Source organism: Mugil cephalus, chromosome 16, assembly GCF_022458985.1.
Source record: "Mugil cephalus isolate CIBA_MC_2020 chromosome 16, CIBA_Mcephalus_1.1, whole genome shotgun sequence".
Classification (NCBI taxonomy): Eukaryota; Metazoa; Chordata; class Actinopteri; order Mugiliformes; family Mugilidae; genus Mugil; species Mugil cephalus.
In genome coordinates, this window is record NC_061785.1 from 2,541,560 (window position 1) to 2,560,523 (window position 18,964).

Below are 18,964 nucleotides of genomic sequence, written 5' to 3' on the forward strand. Positions count from 1 at the left end.
TAATTAAAAAATGCTTCAGTTGTTGCTGATCACAGTGACTCATATATCCTTATTATTCTCTAATCTCAAAGGAATGAGCGGTGATTCTAAGGTATGATAATCCTCATCTGATAAAAGAAAAGCTCCATGGACCTGCGCCAGCCTCTTTACTATATATAGTCTGTGTGACTGTCTAGTTTCACCCGAGATGAAGGTTGAACCCATGCCCATGTAAGAAGGTAGATTCAATTTATTTTATTATTTGCAAATTTCTATAAGACAGTGGCATTTTCTTCTGGCTGTAACGAATATTGCATTTGTGTTCATTATTCATTATTATCACATGAATGCATTTAATCTTCTTTCTTTTTTTATCTTTTCATCATTTTATTTTTGCAGGTTTGAGTTTTGAACTTTGAAGAATGGCAAATCAGATCCTGCTGCCTGTGCTTCTTTTGTGGATGATCGGTAAGAATTAAGGCAAAATCAAACAACTTTAAACACATTTTAAAATAAATGTGATCGCTGAACTCGCTTTCGCCGATTTTAATTCCAATTAAATGTGTGCTTTTATGTTTTATAGGTGGAGTGACTCCTCAGGTTTCAAGTAAGTTGAAGCTCTTTAATTCTTGGAATCCTGATACTTCAGTATTACTGTACAACACTTAAAGATACACAGTGACATGCACATATATTATGTTTATACCTATGGTAAAGCTTTTGTGCATGCTGGTGTTAAAAGGTTTTGTACTTAATTATGATTGCATGTGGTTAGTTTTTAGTTATTCAGTCATTCTTTTCTTGGTAGTTTGTGTTGTAGTTGTGCTTTTCCTTTGTTATTCCTGTTGGATGATGGATATTAATAGTTTGGTGTGGTGATATAGAAATGTTAAAAGCAACCTTTGTCCTTTCCAGGCCCCCTCTACCCAATCTCAGGAACAGAAAGCTCTCGATCAGATGATGGAAGTTCTCCTCGAATTACCTTGGAACGAAATTTTGTGTATTTTGGACGGCCCCGCAATAGGATTTATGTACGTAAAAACTTATTTATTTTGAATGTACTTTTTAAGTACATTGTGCAAGAACCTATTTTTATTTTCCCAGGTCAATCACAATGGACACCTGACCTTTAACAACCCGTGGAGCAGCCACATACCTCAGCGGTTTCCAATGAATGGATCAAGAGACATCATCGCTCCCTTCTGGACAGATTTGGACAACAGAGGCAACGGTCATATCTACTATAACCAGTACACCAGTGGCAGTGTTCTCCAACAAGCTACTGCCGACATTAATGGATACTTCCCAGGGTTGAACTTTCACGCTGCGTGGGTGTTTGTAGCAACATGGTACGAGGTGGCCTACTATCCAACCTCTGGAACAGTGAGTAATTTCATTTTAAATATGAACAAATTTATCTTTTATCATATAAACTACAAAAACAACAAAATCTTTTTCTTTTTGTCTTTCAGAGAACAACAGTCCAGGCAGTGTTGATCTCTGGTGGCCAGTACTCATTTGTGTTTATGAACTACGGGACAATAGCCGCAACAACTCGTCATGTGCAGGTAAGAACCATAGACTAAATAAATATGGAGGTGGAACAGCTCTGCTACAGTGAAACCAAAAAAGTAGTGCTCCCCCTGGTGGCTGGCGTCATACGCCCCACCACCACCACCACCACCAAGGTTAATATCATACTGATCTATTCTGACTGTTGTGTTTTAGTTCATACGTTGACACTATAGAAACAGGATGTGACATAATGGTGACCCACAGTTGCAATGCCAACCACTTGATAAAGCGGCCCAAGGAAAAATAAAAAATAAGTTCAGTGTATAACCCAACATCTTTGTGACATCTTTGTGCAGAGCGTAGTATTAATCAAATGGAAATGTGAGTGAGTCTGGAGGAGATGTAGGCGGGGCATCGTTTCTTTTTAGTAAAAGTAACTGCTGTTCCCAATTTTCCCACTAGGTTGCACTGTTTCAGTCAAAGTTACAGACATAACACGACACTGAGACCCAGAACTAAAAAGTGGAAGACAACCGTGTGTTGAAATCGCAACTTTTTTTTAAAAAAAAATAATAATAATAATGATAATTAATTAAACGTAAAAACATTTCATAATTTAAAATGCACAGATTCCACTCCACAAATTCAAAAATAAACAACCAACTCTTTTGTATTTCCAGGCTGGATATGACACAGTCGGCACTGGTCACTATTTCAACATCCCCGGATCATTCACCAGTAATGCAACAGGCAACAATTCAGTTTTCAGCCTCGACAGCAACGTTAATGTTCCCGGTCGCTGGGCTTTCAGGATTGACGAAGGATCAAGAGGCTGCACTTTCAATGGTGAGGCCAGAACAGGTCGAAGATACCCATGGGCACTAGAGTAAAAATACAAAATGCAAAATCTGGACATGCACCTGTCTTTCTCATTGACACCATCATATCAGGAGGTCATGTTGTTTAAACAGTAACAGAGCTTGCCTCGTTGTCATTTTCTTTAAAGGTGAAGCTGTGCAGCTTGGTGATTCATTCTGGACCGACAGCACCTGCTCTCAGAGATGTACCTGCAGTGCCGCCGGTCTGCAGTGTCGCAACCAGCCCTGCTCCTTCTCCCAGATCTGCCGGCCGACTTCCTTTCAGTACTCCTGCCAGACGGTGCAAAGGCGCACCTGCACCATAAGTGGCGATCCACACTACTACACCTTCGATGGGACTCTGTTTCACTTTCAGGGCACCTGCACCTACGTTCTCTCTGAGCAGTGCAACATGGGACAGCCCTACTACAGGATAGAGGGCAAGAACGAGCACAGAGGCAGCACTCGTGTCTCTTGGACCCGACTGGTCAGAGTGAACGTGTACAATGAAACCATTGAGCTTGTTAAAGGACGTCGTGGTGAGGCTAAGGTTCGCATTAGAGAATGGGTTTCCAATTTCCTCTGTGTTTGTTTTGTTTATATATTGAATTCTTTTCCTCTTTTTCATGCTTACAGGTGAATGGAAACTTTGCTGCCACTCCGTTCTCTCTGAGCAATGGCACCGTCCAGGTTTACGAGTCAGGCTTCTCTGTGGTTATCAGCACCAACTTCGGCTTACTAGTATCCTACGACACTAACCACTACGTCCAGATCAGTGTGCCCTACACTTACCAGAATGCAACATGTGGTCTATGCGGAAACTTCAACAATCGTCCTCAAGATGACTTCCGAACCCGTGATGGTGAGGTTGTGAGCTCCGATGTGGTTTTTGCAAACAGCTGGAAGGCACAGGACGATGAACCAGACTGTGAGGCCCAGTGTGCAGGCCAGGACTGTGCTTCATGCTCTCAGAGTCAAAGAGCTCTGTACAGCGATGACGCCCATTGTGGTATCCTCCAGAGCAGTTCTGGACCTTTCGCTGCATGTCACCAACAACTTCCTCCACAGACCTTTGTGGAGAGTTGTGTGTTTGATCAGTGTATAGGAGGAGGGTACCAGCCCATTCTGTGTCAAGCCCTGAATGTGTACGCAAGTCAGTGTCAGCAGAACGGTATCCAGCTACCGAGCTGGAGGAGCCCTGGCTTCTGTGGTACGTCTCTCAGTCATTCAGAATATTTTCTTTGGGTAACATCTGCACAATATCAAGTTTCACTGTGTTTTCTTTGTTTTTTTTCTTGCAGAAATTCCTTGTCCTGCCAACAGCCACTTTGAGTCTTCAGGCACAGGATGTCCACCAACATGTGTCAACCCCAATGCCACCCAAAACTGCCCTCTTCCCAATCAGGAAAGCTGCGTCTGCGATTCAGGCTACATCCTTAGTGGTGGGGTCTGCGTCCCTTACGATCAGTGTGGCTGCAACTTCGAGGGTTTCTACTACCGCTCTGGAGAAACTGTAATCCTCGGTGACAACTGTGAGAGGCGCTGTAGCTGCAGTCACGGCGTCATGACTTGCCAATCCCATGGCTGTGGGCCACATGAAACGTGCAGTGTGGAGGAAGGAGAAAGAGGATGCACACCCAACAGCTACGCCACCTGCTGGATAAGAGGCCCGGGGTCCTATCATACGTTTGATGGACTCACGTACCAGTATCCCGGAGCGTGTCGACTCACTCTCTCCAGAGTAATGGGACTGTCCAGTCACCCGCACTTTAAGGTGACAGCAGAAAAAGAGCCGAGAGGTCAGCAGGGTTTTGCCAGAGTGATAAAGTTTGAGGCGGAGGGAACAGAAGTCTCCATTGAGATGTCAAGCAGCAGCAGCATCAAGGTAAATATATCATCTGCACTGTATTTGAAAATCAGTTGAAGGCATCAGAGAAGGTTTCTACTAAAGTACTTCCATGATTAATCCTTTAAAACTGAGTGTGGCTACATTTGGGTACATTTTTTAATATAAATAAGTATAATTTTAGCTCAGTGCTGCCATCTGGTGTTTAGTTCTGGTGTCTCTTACTCTTAGTGGGCACATGAGGAATAGGAATTTTATTGAATAATTGTAGCGGATGTCTTCCCCCTTCTCCTCTTTCTCTATTTCCCTATTTTCCCTGGAAACTTGACTTTTACTTTTAATTCCTTTTTTTTTATGTCTTTTAGGTCAATGGTCAGCTGACCAGACTTCCGTTCATCTCTGGCTCCAACAGTATCCGCATCTACCACAGCAACATTCACAGCATCATCCTTCAGACCTCCTTCGGCGTTACTCTGCAGACAGTCTGGCCTCACTTTGTTCGTGTCACTGCCCCTGGAATCTACGCTGGTTCACTTGGTGGACTTTGTGGTGATTACAATGGTCTCCCACATGATGACTTCCGTACACCCATTGGTGTCCTGGTCAACAGCTCTCAGGCGTTCGGAGACAGTTGGCGAGATGGTTCCTTAGCGGCACACTGTGTAGAAACCACCAATCCTAATCCTCCTCCAACCAATTACAATTCTAGTGAGTACTGTGGCATTATCAGCTCACCACATGGGCCGTTTCAACCGTGTTGGGCCACAGTGGACCCACTGGAGCAGGTGGACGTCTGTGTGGACATCCTGGGTGGTTCCAGTGATCCGGCATCGACTCTATGCGAGGTCCTAAGAGATTATGCCCTAATGTGTCAACAGAACGGCGTCTCCCTAGGACAGTGGAGGAATGAAACTGGATGCGGTAAGCAAAGAAGAACATGGCTTAAGTTTCATTGGTAGACATGACAGGAAAGAAATGGATGGAGAGGTAAGAAAGGTCAAAGTGGATGAGAAGAAATAGGTCAAGGAGATGAAATGAATAGGACAAGAAGGGTTGGCGGGATGGGTTGAATGGGATAAAAAGAGTTAATGAAATGGGATGACAATGGTGGAGGGGATGGGAGGAAAAAGTTCAAGGTGATGGGATAAAAAGGATTGAAGTGAAGACATGAGGGGTGCAGAATATGCAGATAGATGATAGATGACAGAGGAACCCTAGGAAGACTCAGGATGGGACCACATGTCAGGGACCTTCAGCTCCTTGTCCCCCTGGTCCCTTCAATGAAAAATGGAAGCAGAGAAAACGAACACAGAAGCATGGGGTTGGGCTGAGAAATGAGACAGAGAGAGAGAGGGTTAGGACACACCTTTAAGGGTAACCATGGGAAATAGAATGATCTGGGGACGTGGTCTTGTTCTCAAAGTAATAATAACTCCATTAAATAAACTGTTGTGTTTTTCTTTAGAGCAAACCTGCCCTCTAAACAGCCATTATGAACTCTGTGGAAGCTCTTGCCCTTCAGCCTGCCCCAGCCTCTCGTTCCCCTTCTCCTGTGATGCTCTGTGCCAGGACGGGTGCCAGTGTGATGATGGTTTCGTCCTCAATGGAAACCAGTGTGTCCCACCTACAGAATGTGGATGCTCCCATGAAGGACGCTACCGCAGAGATGGCGAACAGTTCTGGGACGGCGAACACTGTCAGAGCTTCTGCACCTGTAATGGCACCACTGGGCTAGTCCACTGTACCCCCAACTCCTGTGGTCCTCAGGAGTCCTGTCGCGTGGTGGAGGGCGAGTTTGGATGTCACCCCAACCCTCACGGCACCTGCTCTGCCTCCGGAGACCCTCACTACATCACCTTCGATCGCAGGGCCTATGACTTCCAGGGAACCTGCCGCTATGTCCTGGCAACACTTTGCAACGCCACTGGTGGTCTCCAAGAGTTTTCTGTGGAAGCCAAGAATGAGCCATGGTTCGGGCTTCCAGTTTCCATCACCGCTGACGTTTATGTAAATGTGTGGGGCTATCAAGTGCACATGTCCAGAGGCAGGATTGGTACAGTGGAGGTGAGGAATCATGTCCAGATCATTTGTGATTTGTGTAATTATGTGAAAACAGCCTGAAAAGTACAGACCATTCTTTACTGTTTGTTATCAGATAATACTGTGTACTACTATACAACTGTTATATTATTTTTATTATTTTTTACAATCCTACAGGTAAACGGAATAACAAAAAACCTGCCAGTTCTTCTGAATGGAAGTCGTGTGTCTATCTACGCAAGTGGATTTCAAACATTTGTCAGTGCTGATTTCGGCCTGAGTGTCATGTACGATGGATCGAGTACAGTGTCTATTTCTGTACCTTCAGATTACAGGTACCTGCTGATCACCTGAGCTCAAAATAAGTTAAACAACGAACGTTTTCCACACAGTCAGCAACAACCACAGCACTGAAATGTTGCCTAGGACCAGGGTTACTGTTAAACATTACACATTTCAGTTTCAATATTTAAATATTTCCATGGTTGCACCAGACTACTTTTCTGTTGTGCTTCCATGACTGATTTATTTATTTTCTCTTCGTTATCTTCTTTAGAGGACGAACATGTGGACTATGTGGAAACTTTAATGGCAATCCCAATGACGAGTTCCGAAATCCATCTGGAGCAATGGTCACCAGTCCACATGAGTTTGGAACAGCTTGGAAAGTGCCCGGAAACTACACCTGCAGCGATGGCTGTGGTTCCTCCTGCCCCCAGTGCCCCGATGAGGGTCCTGCTAGAGCTCAGTGTGAGGTGATTCGGGCTGCAGACGGCCCGTTCAGCTTCTGCCATGAGCAGGTGGATCCAGCGCCATATTTCAGTGACTGCGTGTTCGACGTTTGTGTGTTGGGAAATCAAGGCCAAGATCTTATGTGCAGGGCCATCGAAACATACATCAGTGCCTGTCAGTCTGCTAATGTCCGAATCTACCCTTGGAGACAGAACACCACTTGCAGTGAGTAAACCAATGTTTTAGACCTGTGGATGAGTGGTACGTTGCAGTTGCACATCTTCAGATTTTTTAAAGTATTATTCTCTTCCTCACTTATTAAGGAGTCGACTGTCCAGCCAACAGCCACTATGAGCTGTGTGGTACTGACTGTGGCCAAACCTGTGCCCATAGCACTGACGCAACCTGTGAGCAGGTTTGCTCTGAGGGATGTTTCTGTGATGAAGGCTTCCGCAGGAGTGGATCCAGTTGTGTTCCCATGGAAAGTTGTGGCTGCCAGTATGATGGATTCTACTACAATGTAAGACACGTTGAAGTGACTTCACCGTTGTTTGTCTAAAATGATCTGATTGAAGTTAATTGACAGTTCACTAACAAAGACCACGCCTAAAAGGAGGTTTCTTGGTAGACAGGATGTGAGGGAAATACAGAGGAGGAGAGACCTAAGTCCACTTTTATTGTCAATTGTGATATGCGCAACACAGTGGATTAAATGACCTTCCCCAAAGCCTATGGTGCAGCAACTAAACAGAAGAAAGTAAACATTTGCAAACATTGACAATATATAAAATAAAAATTATATATAAGTCAGAATTATATAGTAGAGTAGTGAGAGGGAAGGGACAAGAAAAGTATTGAAGGGAATTGTTGAAAAGTGTTTAAAGGAAAGGGATGAAACTTGTATCACAGGTGTTTCTTGCATTGAGATCCCAAAGGAACATTTAAGGAGAAGAACCTAAAGTTCCAACATTTGGAAGTGACGCCTTACTCTTCGTGGCTCACAGTCTTCTCAGAGTTATTATGTTAAAAGTGTCTCTTTTGTCTGCCATGTTTCAGAATGGAGAGACCTTCTGGACCGACGGCTGCTCCCAGCGCTGTGAATGCCACGCTCCTAATGACCTGCGATGCTCTGCTGCGTCTTGCACTCCAACACAAGAGTGCACCATCAGAAATGGCCAGCTGGGCTGTTTTGACACTATGTCCACTTGTACCGTGTGGGGAGACCCACACTACCTCACCTTCGATGGAGCGCTGGCTCATTTCCAGGGAACGTGCTCCTACACCATCACCGAGAGCGTGAGCCATGGGACCAATGAAACCCAATTTCGGGTAATCGCCACCAACAATCACCGTGGAAACAACCGTGTGTCCTTTGTGTCAGCGGTGGATATTTACCTCTCAAACCAACCAGAGGACGTGTACGTCAGGATTGGACCCAACAGACGAGTAAAGGTAAACTCTTTTTTAGTTTCAAGGTGAACAAACCTTTACATTTCTATGTTGGCCTTACCAAAAGGGGGAGAGATAGGGTAGTCGAGTGTAGATATGCAACTAGGGCTGGAAAGTTGAACTATCCCAAAGGTTTCTAACACTTCCTAAAAGCACAGCATGGAAGTGATACAACCCCTCTCCTAGTCTCAATGAAGACCTCTCATCTTTTTTGCAGAGATCGTAAAAATATTTTTAGTCTCGGGGATGGTGTTTGAGTCTTTTTGTCTTTTTTAAACAAAAAACAGGTAACACAAATGTGTTTTAGGATGCTATAAATTGTCATTGCATTGGGTTGAGTTATTTTATATGTTTCATTGGTGATTTCACATGTTGTAGTTTCATACTTACCTTCTACAGTAGATTTCATTCCTTTTCACACTGAGCATGAAACGTCAGAATGACTTTTGGGTGAAACCCCGAGGGGTCAGAGAGAGGGTAATACTGATCACTGACCTTTACTCCTAGAGGCTGAAAAGAAAAAGGATGCTTGTCCCAACTCTGCACACGTGTGGTGACTGCAACTGCAGTTACTCTGTTTAACTTCCTGTCTATCTTCTCAGGTGAACGGCATGGAGGCGTCTCTTCCCATCGCAGCAGGGACATTAGCTCAGGTGACGGCGCAGGGAAGCTACATAGTGGTTGACGCCTCTGACCTAAAAGTCCAGTTTGACGGCCGGAGCACCTTGTTGGTCAGAGTGGGTCAAAACCGTGCAAACAGAGTCGTTGGGATGTGCGGAAACTTGAACAGTGACTCTCATGATGACAAACTCCTGCCCAATGGCACGCTGGCACAAGATGATGACGACTTTGGAGATGGTTGGAAGGCATCCACAAGCCACCCGGGGTGAGCTGGGATATCCTACACACAAGTGACGTCCACCTTTGAAACATGATGCAGACTCTACGTTTGCACTAGTGCACTTTAGATTAAAGTAATTACAGTTCAGGCTACCGGAAACATTCAAAAGGTTTCTAAAATTTGAGACATTGTACTTTCGGTAATTGCACTTGTGCTTCTCCTAGAAGGTCACTACATTATTATAAGATGCAGTAAATTGTAAATAACTGCCAGATACTGAAGGTTTAAGATATTCTGACCTTTTTATAGTTAAAATAAATAATAAAAATAGTCAAAATAAATAATAAAAATAAATTGGTAACCAGCACATATTTAACTTATAACACAGAATTGGCTTACCCATCCTGTACTTTAACATTTTACTGGCAAAAGAGCAATTAGCATTTTTTTTTTTGCCCCAGTTCAGTCCCACTATCAAATGTGTGATATCTGTTCCTAGATGTGGATCAACCGATGAGAGAGGTGGTGGTTTGAGTGACTGTACCTTTATTGAAGAATACTCAGAACTCTGCAGCGTCATCACCAACACCAGTGGCCCGTTCAGTGCCTGTCACCTGCACTCCGACCCTCAGCCCTTCTTCAGCTCCTGTGTCTACGACCTCTGCTTGTACACTCCAGCCAACGGCATGCTGTGTTCCGCCATCGCTGCCTATGAGAGAACTTGCTCTGTTTTGGGGTTGGACATCCCAGAGTGGCGCTCTGCTTTGCATTGTGGTATGTTTACACTGGCCCTAATGAAAGTACGAGATTAAGAAGAAGACAACAAAAGAAGTCAACATTTTCTTCTTCCTTTGTTTTTATCTCACTCTTTCTGCAGCTGATGCTGACTCAGATCCCTGTGATAATCAGAACTGCACCGAGTTTGAGTGGTGTGGCGAGAAGGACGGCGTCTATGGCTGCTTCTGCGACGAGAACCATCATCGGCGCAACAATGACAGTTATGGTGAGGACGAATCTCCTTAAAATCCTCTATTTAATTTGCAGCGTAGCCGGCATTGTTTGAGTACAAACTCTTTCTCGACTTTCTTTCAGACTCTTCGATCTCATGTGTCAGCAGTTCAGGCACAATGTCTGTGTCTCGCTGCCAACTGTTTGAAGCCGGCTTCCACTCTAGTGTCCTCCATCTGCGGGACGACTCGTGCAAAGGGACGCTCGATGACGGGCGCCTGGTTTTCCAATTTGACAACGAGGACCAGCTCTGTGGGACAACTCTCAGGGTACGCTCTATAGACTGTCACAGCATCAGTGCAGACTGAATCAGTTCAGTTTAGTTCAAAAAATTTTATTTATCCTATGCTGGCAGCTCCTAGCACAATAAAACAATCATTAAAACCATCATTTGTTAGACATGCAAATCTTACACTCAATATATGCAATACTCAAAATATGCAAAAAGTTCTTAAACAAGGAAAAGAATGAATAATGAAAATGAAAAAAAAATGACACAAAAACAAAGCACAACCTACTAATTACACCTGACATTCATGAGTCTGATAACTGAAGTGATAGAAGAGTTAGCAAGGTCTCTTCCTCAAGGGCCGTATATTAGAGAAAGTCTGGCCAGCACAAATCATGGGCGCCATGTTTGAGCTGATGGGCTACGTTGAAATATATGTCTTATTTTCACCATTAACGGGCCTATGAATTTTATTGCCAATGTCTGTCAAAGTGTAAAAGGTCCTCACTTAAATATCCCAGCGTCTACTTTAAATATCTTAAATGAGCCTGTAAAATGCTTTGTAGCCCAATCACCTCATCAGTCTGGAGCTATGTTTAAAAGGTTGAAATTACTCAGACGTAGTGAAAATTAAATTAGTCTCACTGTTACTTAGGATTATCGTTATAGCATTAGCATGCTAGCAATAATAACATAATAACGTAAAATTATGTGTCAGTTAAATGTGCCTACCTACATGGACATAAATAACATGCACACATGGGTTTCACAGTATATATGACGCTAGCTGCTATTTTTCTAAGCCTTTAGCCTAGATAACTAGCTAGCATAAGGCTAGCATAAGGCTAGGCTAACTTCAAACTTTATTCATTTCTAAAGCGGTGTTGGGTGTTTTTTAGATCAAGGTTAGCATTAATGATGGTATCACTTTATTTTTCTATATAAAACCTTAACAAACATCAAAGAGAGATATTGACATTTACCTCATCGCATAATAGGGAGAAATCAGTTGACGTCAAGTTCTTCCTTTTAATCTTCTGCTCCATAACTTTCTCTGTTTTTGTTCACTGGGGAAACGGTGGAATTTCCTCCGTGTTTTCCTGATCCTTTGTTGCAGCCGTAGTATTGATAGGTTTCAACAATTTGGACCGATTCACCATGTATCTGGCTGATTTTTGGCTCTGCACTACCTTTTCTGAAATCAATGATCAACTCCTTAGTTTTTGTGCCATTAAGATCCAAGAAGTAGTCATTGCACCATTTAACAAAATCATTTAAAGCCATGCCATAACCTTTCTCTGGATTGTCAGTGTGTATGGATTGTGGGGCATTGTGCAAAATGATCTTGGAAGACATTGACTGCATATTTTCTATAAAAGTAACCGCTATTCCCAATATGTCCACTAGGTTGCACTGTTGTAGTCAGAGTTGTTTTATCATTTCTTACAGATTATGTTATTATCTTACTGCTGCGGTCTCCTAGAGATCCTATAGGGCCGTACGTGGCCCCTGAACTAAAATTACTCCCCTGACTAACACCCTTTAAATTTTCCTTTTTTCAGAGCAATGGAACCCATTTCATATACGAGAACGACATTCTGGGTCAAGTGGATCCTCACGAGGGCCTCATCAGCCGCGAGAGGAGCATCAGTCTGCGTTTCTGCTGTGAATACCCTCTGAATCAGGCTGTTTCCATGTCTGTGGCCATCAACCCCATAGAAAGGTGAATAACCTCGTCCTCTCTGCACATTTTATTTGATCAATTCATTATTTTTAGTATTGCCACCTAAGCCATGAACCAATGAATACTAATTTTACGGACGCGTATGGAATTCACTTTTTACTTTACTTTACTGTTTAACTAGCTCCCTCCTCTCTTTTACAATCTAGGGAGTAGATTTGATTTTAACATTGGTGGAGGCAGCACTCCTGAATACCCTAGAGCTATAAATGAAAAAAAAAACATTTGAACATTTGAACAAGCAGATTATTGTCCACTGGTTCTTATTCAGATTATCGTTACATTACCACTATGTTGATACATGACATATGAACAGATGGTGGTACAGTTATTGCCTCAGTGGGGAAAAAAAAAAAAAGCTTTTACTTTCACACAATTATTATGTGTAATTTACTCCCTAAAAATTGTGGGGGGAAATACAACAAAACCTCAGATCCTAGGTGCTCATTCAAACAGTTGCTCTCTTCCACATAAATACATGAAAATACTAACTTTTTTGTTATCTCTTTTAAATATATATATTTTTTAATTTAATATCTGTATTATTGAGCCTCTACAGTTATATAACATTGAAGTAGCTAATACTTTGACTCCAAAAGAAGTTTCTTATGTTAAAAAAAAAAAGGACACACACAAACAGGAACGCATATAAATATAAATAGAAATGATGCCACTGATATTAAAATCCGTCTAGCTGTCGACAGAACAAAGGCTAAAAAAACAAAAACAAAAACATTTTGATAACTTACAGTTGTAGATAAATGTCCTGGCGCCTCTTGTCGAGATGGACGACCAATCACATGTTAGCGGGAAACCGGGCGAGCCAATCAGAGAGCGATATTTAGGTTAGAGGCGGGGCTTCTAGCAGAGACCGGCCGTTCACCCTTTGTGTCCCATAATTATTAACTAAACATTTCTTTTATTGGTAGTGACGACCCAGTAATAGCTGGATATTTGTAGGAACGTGTCCCCTTCCTACTCACCTCTACGTCCCTGTCTGCTCCCTCCTCTCACTCCGTGTCCGCTCCTTCTATTTCTTCTTCTTTAGTGTTTTCTATGCGGACACTCTGTCCGTTTCCATGGTTTCTCGCGCTGGTTGCGCTGCAGACTGTCGCGTGCCTGCGCGCAGCCAATGGGCGTCTGACACGTCATTAAGCAGCATCAGGGCAGTGTTCATGGGAAATGTAGGAAGTACTGTGATCGATGTGGTGGAGCGGTTTATTTATTTCAAAATTAGATGTGCATCTAGGAGAACCTTAGAGAACCTTAATAACTGAAACTCATTTTAGTTCAGGGGCCACATTCAGCCCGTTATAAGGGTATCAGATATTAGAATAACAACCTGAAGTCATGACATTTGTTTTAGTGCAAAGAAGAACAAGTCACAGACATGTCTGTCTGCTGTTAAGTTCTGGGTCTCTGACTTAAGCAGTGGATAAATTTGAAATATGAGTTATCTTCATTGAAAAGTTGCAGTCTTCTATGCAATTGTTGCACTTTGCAAATTCATGCTGCTCCCAGGCCATATGTTTTACACCTGTGCCCCTAAACTATAGATTAAATTTAGAGGAAACATGAATGCTTCACGTGTTTCCAGCTCAACATTTTCTAACAGATCAATCAATTAATCTGACTTCATGTGTAAAGCACTTTTCATACAAAAAGTAACACAAAGTGCCGTATACAATAATCTCACCTGTTCCCTGTCCTCCATCACACACAGACAAACACCCACACACTATGTCTTGTTCATATATGTTTTTGTATTATTATTATTAATTATCTTGTGACTGTTGGACAAAATAATTTCCCTTCAGGGATCAATTAACTGATCTTGAATCTCTTGAAAAATATCAACACTCTGCAGCCCTCAGGCCAGGTAATGGTAAAAGGCTGTAAGATGTCTTGTGATCCCTGTATGTGTTGTTTTCTTGCAGCATTGTGAGCAAGAAGCTTCCTTCCGGCCAGGGAACCTATCGCATCAGAATGATCCCGTACCAGGACGCCGATTTCCTCTTCTCTCTGGCGAATAGTAGCAACAACATCGACGTGGAGGTGGACCAGAGGTTGTACGTGGAGGTGCGGACGGACGGGGTCGACCCGCAGCAGATCTCCACCGTCCTGGACTCCTGCTGGGCCACGCCAGTCAACAATGCAGACCACCCTGTGCGCTGGGATCTCATCTCTGCAGAGTAAAGGAGCTCCTTCCTCCTCATCCACGATCCAGCCTACTTCTCTGGGAATTAGTTGTAACCCTGATGTCTCTGTCTTCCAGGTGTCCTAACCCAGCAGACGGGACAGTGGAGCTGATTCAGAACGGCATCTCCACCACAGCCCGCTTCTCCTTCAAGATGTTCACCTTCACCAACTTCACCACCATCTACCTGCACTGTAACGTCCACCTGTGTCTCCTCAGGAACAACAACTGCACGGCTGTACGTTTGATTCAGAGAACTTATCCCAAAAGGGCAATAATTAATTTGTAGATTTTCCACAAGCATCCCACACTCAATCAACGAATCAAATGAACAAACAAGCCAAGGAAACGATGATAATAATCGATCACAAAATAAGATCAATGGTAATAATAAAAATCAGTCAATAAATAAATAAATGGAAAAATATATTTAATAAATAAATAGATAAAACCTTAAAAACCTAAAATGGAAAAAGAATTGAGACTTTACATAACGATTTGTCCTACTGACTAATAGGGTTCGAATGGCCACGTGATCGTGCAATGCATTATGGGCAAAAAGCGCCATTTTCATGGTTTTGTTTACATTGGCACTCCATTCACAGTTCTACCACTTTAACGATCGCAGTTAAATTTAACGGAGCAGCACATTGAACCGTTCATATCGGTAGTCTTATCTGTAAGAACGGAATGTCTCGTTATGTTCGGCTCATGGTAACTCCAACAACGGCGAGTTTTTCGGTGTCATTTTACCAAAAGTGTCTCCTGGAGCCACCGGAGAACAGAGCGTTATTTTTGTCGGTTGGACTCTAAAATCGTTAAATAGTCAAATATGGTTGAACGCAGCTGTTTGTTGTCTGAGCTGAAGAGAAGAGCCGCTCCTTCAGACTCACCGTACCATTTTATATCGCTAGCATTAATGTTAACATGCTAAAAGGACAACAAGAAAACTTGTTGCAGTGCAGCGTTGCGGGACATAAACAGACTTTGTAATTGCTCCTTAAGTCCACAATGCATTGCGGTCACAGATGACCCGTTGAACCAACAGACAAAGGAAACGGTTAAAATGCTTTCGATAAAAGTGTTTTTATTTCTTTTTTTCCTGCAGCACTGTTACCCTGGTTACCATGGGCGGGTCAGGAGGGACGTGACCCCCGAAAACACCGCAGCCATCTCACTAGGACCCCTGGTTATGAGTCCACTCAGCAGGAACAGGAGAGGTAAAGCAGCCCATTTTATTAATCTTCCTTCTTTTCCTCCTCCTCCATCTACTTCTCATCCTTTTTCATCTCTTTCTCCTTCCGTCTTCATCCTCCTCCTTCTTCTTCCCAGTAAACATAACTTTGCTTCTTGTTCTTTCAGAAATCCAGATGTCTAGTGCTGCCTCCTGTCATCTGACAGCGACTCTGACTCTGATCATCAGTTTGTTGACGACTAAGACTCTGATCTAGAAACCAGACATGGTCCACACACTAACACACAGTTAATTAAACAAAATTAAGGTTAAAATGAATCAATAATCAAAGGTGTCAATGATCTGAACTTTAAGATAAATCTGTGAACTCTTGCAATAATCACAAATCTTAACTGAATCATAATAAATATAACGAGAAATGATAAAAAGGTTTATTTTAAGACATTCTTGGAGTAAATTCAAATTTTAAGCTTTTGTTTTACCTCTCTTAAGTTCTAGGTTTTGAGGTTCTATTAAACTAATGTTGCTTCCTGGTTCTACCTTCTTCTTTGTCCTCACCACAAACATGACATTCTTAACTTATTATTTCTTATTAACTTATTGTTATTTGGTAGAAAGATGAAATGATCCTTCGCTGTAAACGAGGTGTGGGGTGAACTTTTGTTTTAAGTGTATCACTGTTTTATCATCAAAATCAACTAAATATATTGTTTACAACATATGTCACCTATATATTAAAAGTTAAAAATTGTACATCACATCCAGCTTCACGTTCTTCTGTTCAGAGATGACTTCCACTCTAGTGTGGACGACAACATTTTTTTTAGATGTTACAAAATAAACCAGAACACTTTCTTTATCCAACCAGATCTACCTGCTAGTTGCTGGAGATTAAGCAGTCATGGTAGTTTTCTTTTGTAACAACAGAGGGCAGCATGACATCTTGATAGATAGATAGATAGATAGATAGATAGATAGATAGATAGATAGATAGATAGATAGATAGATAGATAGATAGATAGATAGATAGATAGATAGATAGATAGATAGATAGATAGATAGATAGATAGATAAAAAATATATAAAGATATACAAGAAGACATGTAATTATATCAAATTTGATTGCACTATGCAATAATATCTATATAGAATACATACATACACACACAGTCACAAACACACACATACATGTATATGGTGAGAGAGCTGAAGAAGGTGGTGGTGATAGAAAGAAGATCAGAAAGAAAGAACACCAAAAGGCTGAGAAGTACCCAGGGTTGAAAGAGCAGCTGGAACAGATGTGGAAGGTTAAGGTTGAGCGTGGGCCCCGTGGTGGTAGGAGCACTCAGCAATCCACAAACAGGGAAAGTGGCTCCAACAGATCCCCGGTACAACAAATTGTCAATCAACCTAAGCAGCATCAACCCTAGATGCGCAAACTGCCAACATCAAGTGCGCTATCACCATTGCTGTTCTGCATGGGCCTGAACCCTGAACCCTAAACCTTCAGTCAGCAATACAGGGTACCAATTTTCCGGATACCAATTCTGGTGGAGTGATACCAGCAGCTTACGGAGAAAGCGAAAACACTTTCAATGAATGTGTAATAGAATGACAGCAAGATGTTCTTACTAACAGAAAAAGAGTTCAGTTTCCTTAGCAAGCACATCCTCTGGTGGCACTTCCTCAGGATCCCTTCTGTGTTGGAACAGAACCTCAGTTGGCAGTCCAGGATGGTTCCCAGGTATCTGTATTCCTCAAATGTCTCGACCGGAGAACCAGGGATCATAGTGGTGACAGCTGCCGCCAGTTCCCTTTGGCTGCTGGAGAAGGTCTCCACCATCTCCTTAGTTTTGCTGACATTCAGCTCCAGGCAGGAAGAGTCACACCACTCTACGAACTGCTGCAGACCGGGTCCACGGTGGAGGGAGGAACCGGACAGGAGGGACAGGAGAACTGTGTCGTCAGCAAACTTCACCAGGTGACAGCTGTGGTGCGTTGATCTGTACTCGTCAGTGTACAGAATGAAGAGCAGCGGAGAAAGCACACAGCCTTGTGGGGAGCAAGTGGAGGTGAAGAGGAGATCAGACAGGTTATTGTTGACTCGCTGGGTTCAGTTGGTCAGAAAATCCAGGATCCAGAGGATGAGCTGGCTGCTCATGTTGAAGTTCTGGTGGAGTCTCTCTGCCAGGATGTGCGGTTACAGAGTGTTAAAGGCCGAGGAGAAGTCTGCAAACATGAGTCTGGTGGAGGTGTTGGGAGGCTCCAGGTGTTTGTGGATAGTGTCGATGATGAAGGCTTTGGTATCGGGCATCTCTTGGGAATGAGGACAATAGTTGAGTAACAATAGTACATGGAGAGGCCGGGATAGGGTACAGGAACATCTGTACCCAGTATGGAATGTAAGTACCCAAGTCCCAATGGGTCACACCACAAAAGGTGGTGGGGAACAGGGCCAAGTATAATCTGTGGGCTTTGCTTGAGACCATGCACCTTAGATCCACATGGATCTAAGGTGCATGGTCGACAAGGTGTTGGCAACATTTCTCTGAGGTTTTGGTCCATATTCACATGATAGCATCACACAGTTGCTGCAGATTTGTCGGCTGCACATCTATGATGAGAATCTCCCGTTCCACCACATCCCAAAGGTTCCTCTATTGGATTGAGATCTGGTGACTGTGGAGGCCATTGGAGAACAGTGAACTCATCGTCATGTTCCAGAAACCAGTTTGAGATGATATGAGCTTTGTGACATGGTGCATTATCCTGCTGGAAGTAGCCGTCAGAAGATGGTTCACTGTGGTCATAAAGGAATGGACATGGTCAGCAACAACACTCAGGTAGGCTGTGGCATTTAAACCATGACCCCCACACCATCACATCACCACCACCAGCCTGAAACATTGATACAAGGCAGGATGGATCCATGCCTTCATGTTGTTTAGATTCTGACCCTGACATCTGAATGTAGCAGCTGAAATCGAGACTCGTCAGACCAGGCAACGTTTTTCCAGTCTTCTATTGTCCAGTGTTGGTGAGCCTTTGTGAACCGTAGTCTCAGTTTCCTGTTCTTAGCTCACAGGAGTGTGTTAACCAGCAATTGAACAGGTCTACCAAATAAAGTGGCAAGTAGGTCCCTGCATTTCTCTTTGTTCTCTGTCTAGTCATCTATAATGTCTCATTATCATAACACCGTGGCGTTTCCAGTGTACCACATGCCTCACACTGCTTTGCATCAGTAACCTACTACACTCTATCAAACTTCATGTATTTACACCAGTGTTTATGTTACAGTGGTATCATGATTTAGTAGCGTCATAGACTCTTAAGTA

The 18,964-nt window shown here is 43.0% G+C and overlaps 1 protein-coding gene across 1 annotated transcript; it reads left to right on the forward strand.

Annotated features, from left to right (window-relative positions):
• The first annotated feature begins 401 nt into the window (after positions 1-401).
• On the forward strand, positions 402-16,387 carry LOC125023046 (alpha-tectorin-like). Its single transcript, XM_047610118.1, has 23 exons — positions 402-453; positions 880-1,010; positions 1,084-1,362; positions 1,452-1,547; positions 2,175-2,340; positions 2,501-2,901; positions 2,988-3,561; positions 3,653-4,236; positions 4,563-5,118; positions 5,663-6,261; positions 6,415-6,572; positions 6,794-7,194; positions 7,293-7,489; positions 8,026-8,421; positions 9,021-9,304; positions 9,759-10,033; positions 10,137-10,262; positions 10,352-10,536; positions 12,059-12,219; positions 14,175-14,429; positions 14,513-14,672; positions 15,543-15,654; positions 15,797-16,387. Exons 1-23 carry the CDS (start codon positions 402-404, stop codon positions 15,883-15,885), a joined length of 6,237 nt encoding a protein of 2,078 aa, XP_047466074.1. The 3' UTR covers positions 15,886-16,387.
• Positions 16,388-18,964: the final 2,577 nt, after the last annotated feature.

Coding starts and splice junctions, on each gene's coding strand:
- LOC125023046 (XM_047610118.1), top strand. CDS start 402: ATGGCAAATCAGATCCTGCTGCCTGTGCTTCTTTTGTGGATGATCGGT. Junction 2,902..2,987: donor GACGTCGTGGTGAGGCTAAG/GTTCGCATTAGA, acceptor TCATGCTTACAG/GTGAATGGAAACTTTGCTGC. Junction 6,573..6,793: donor TCTGTACCTTCAGATTACAG/GTACCTGCTGAT, acceptor TATCTTCTTTAG/AGGACGAACATGTGGACTAT.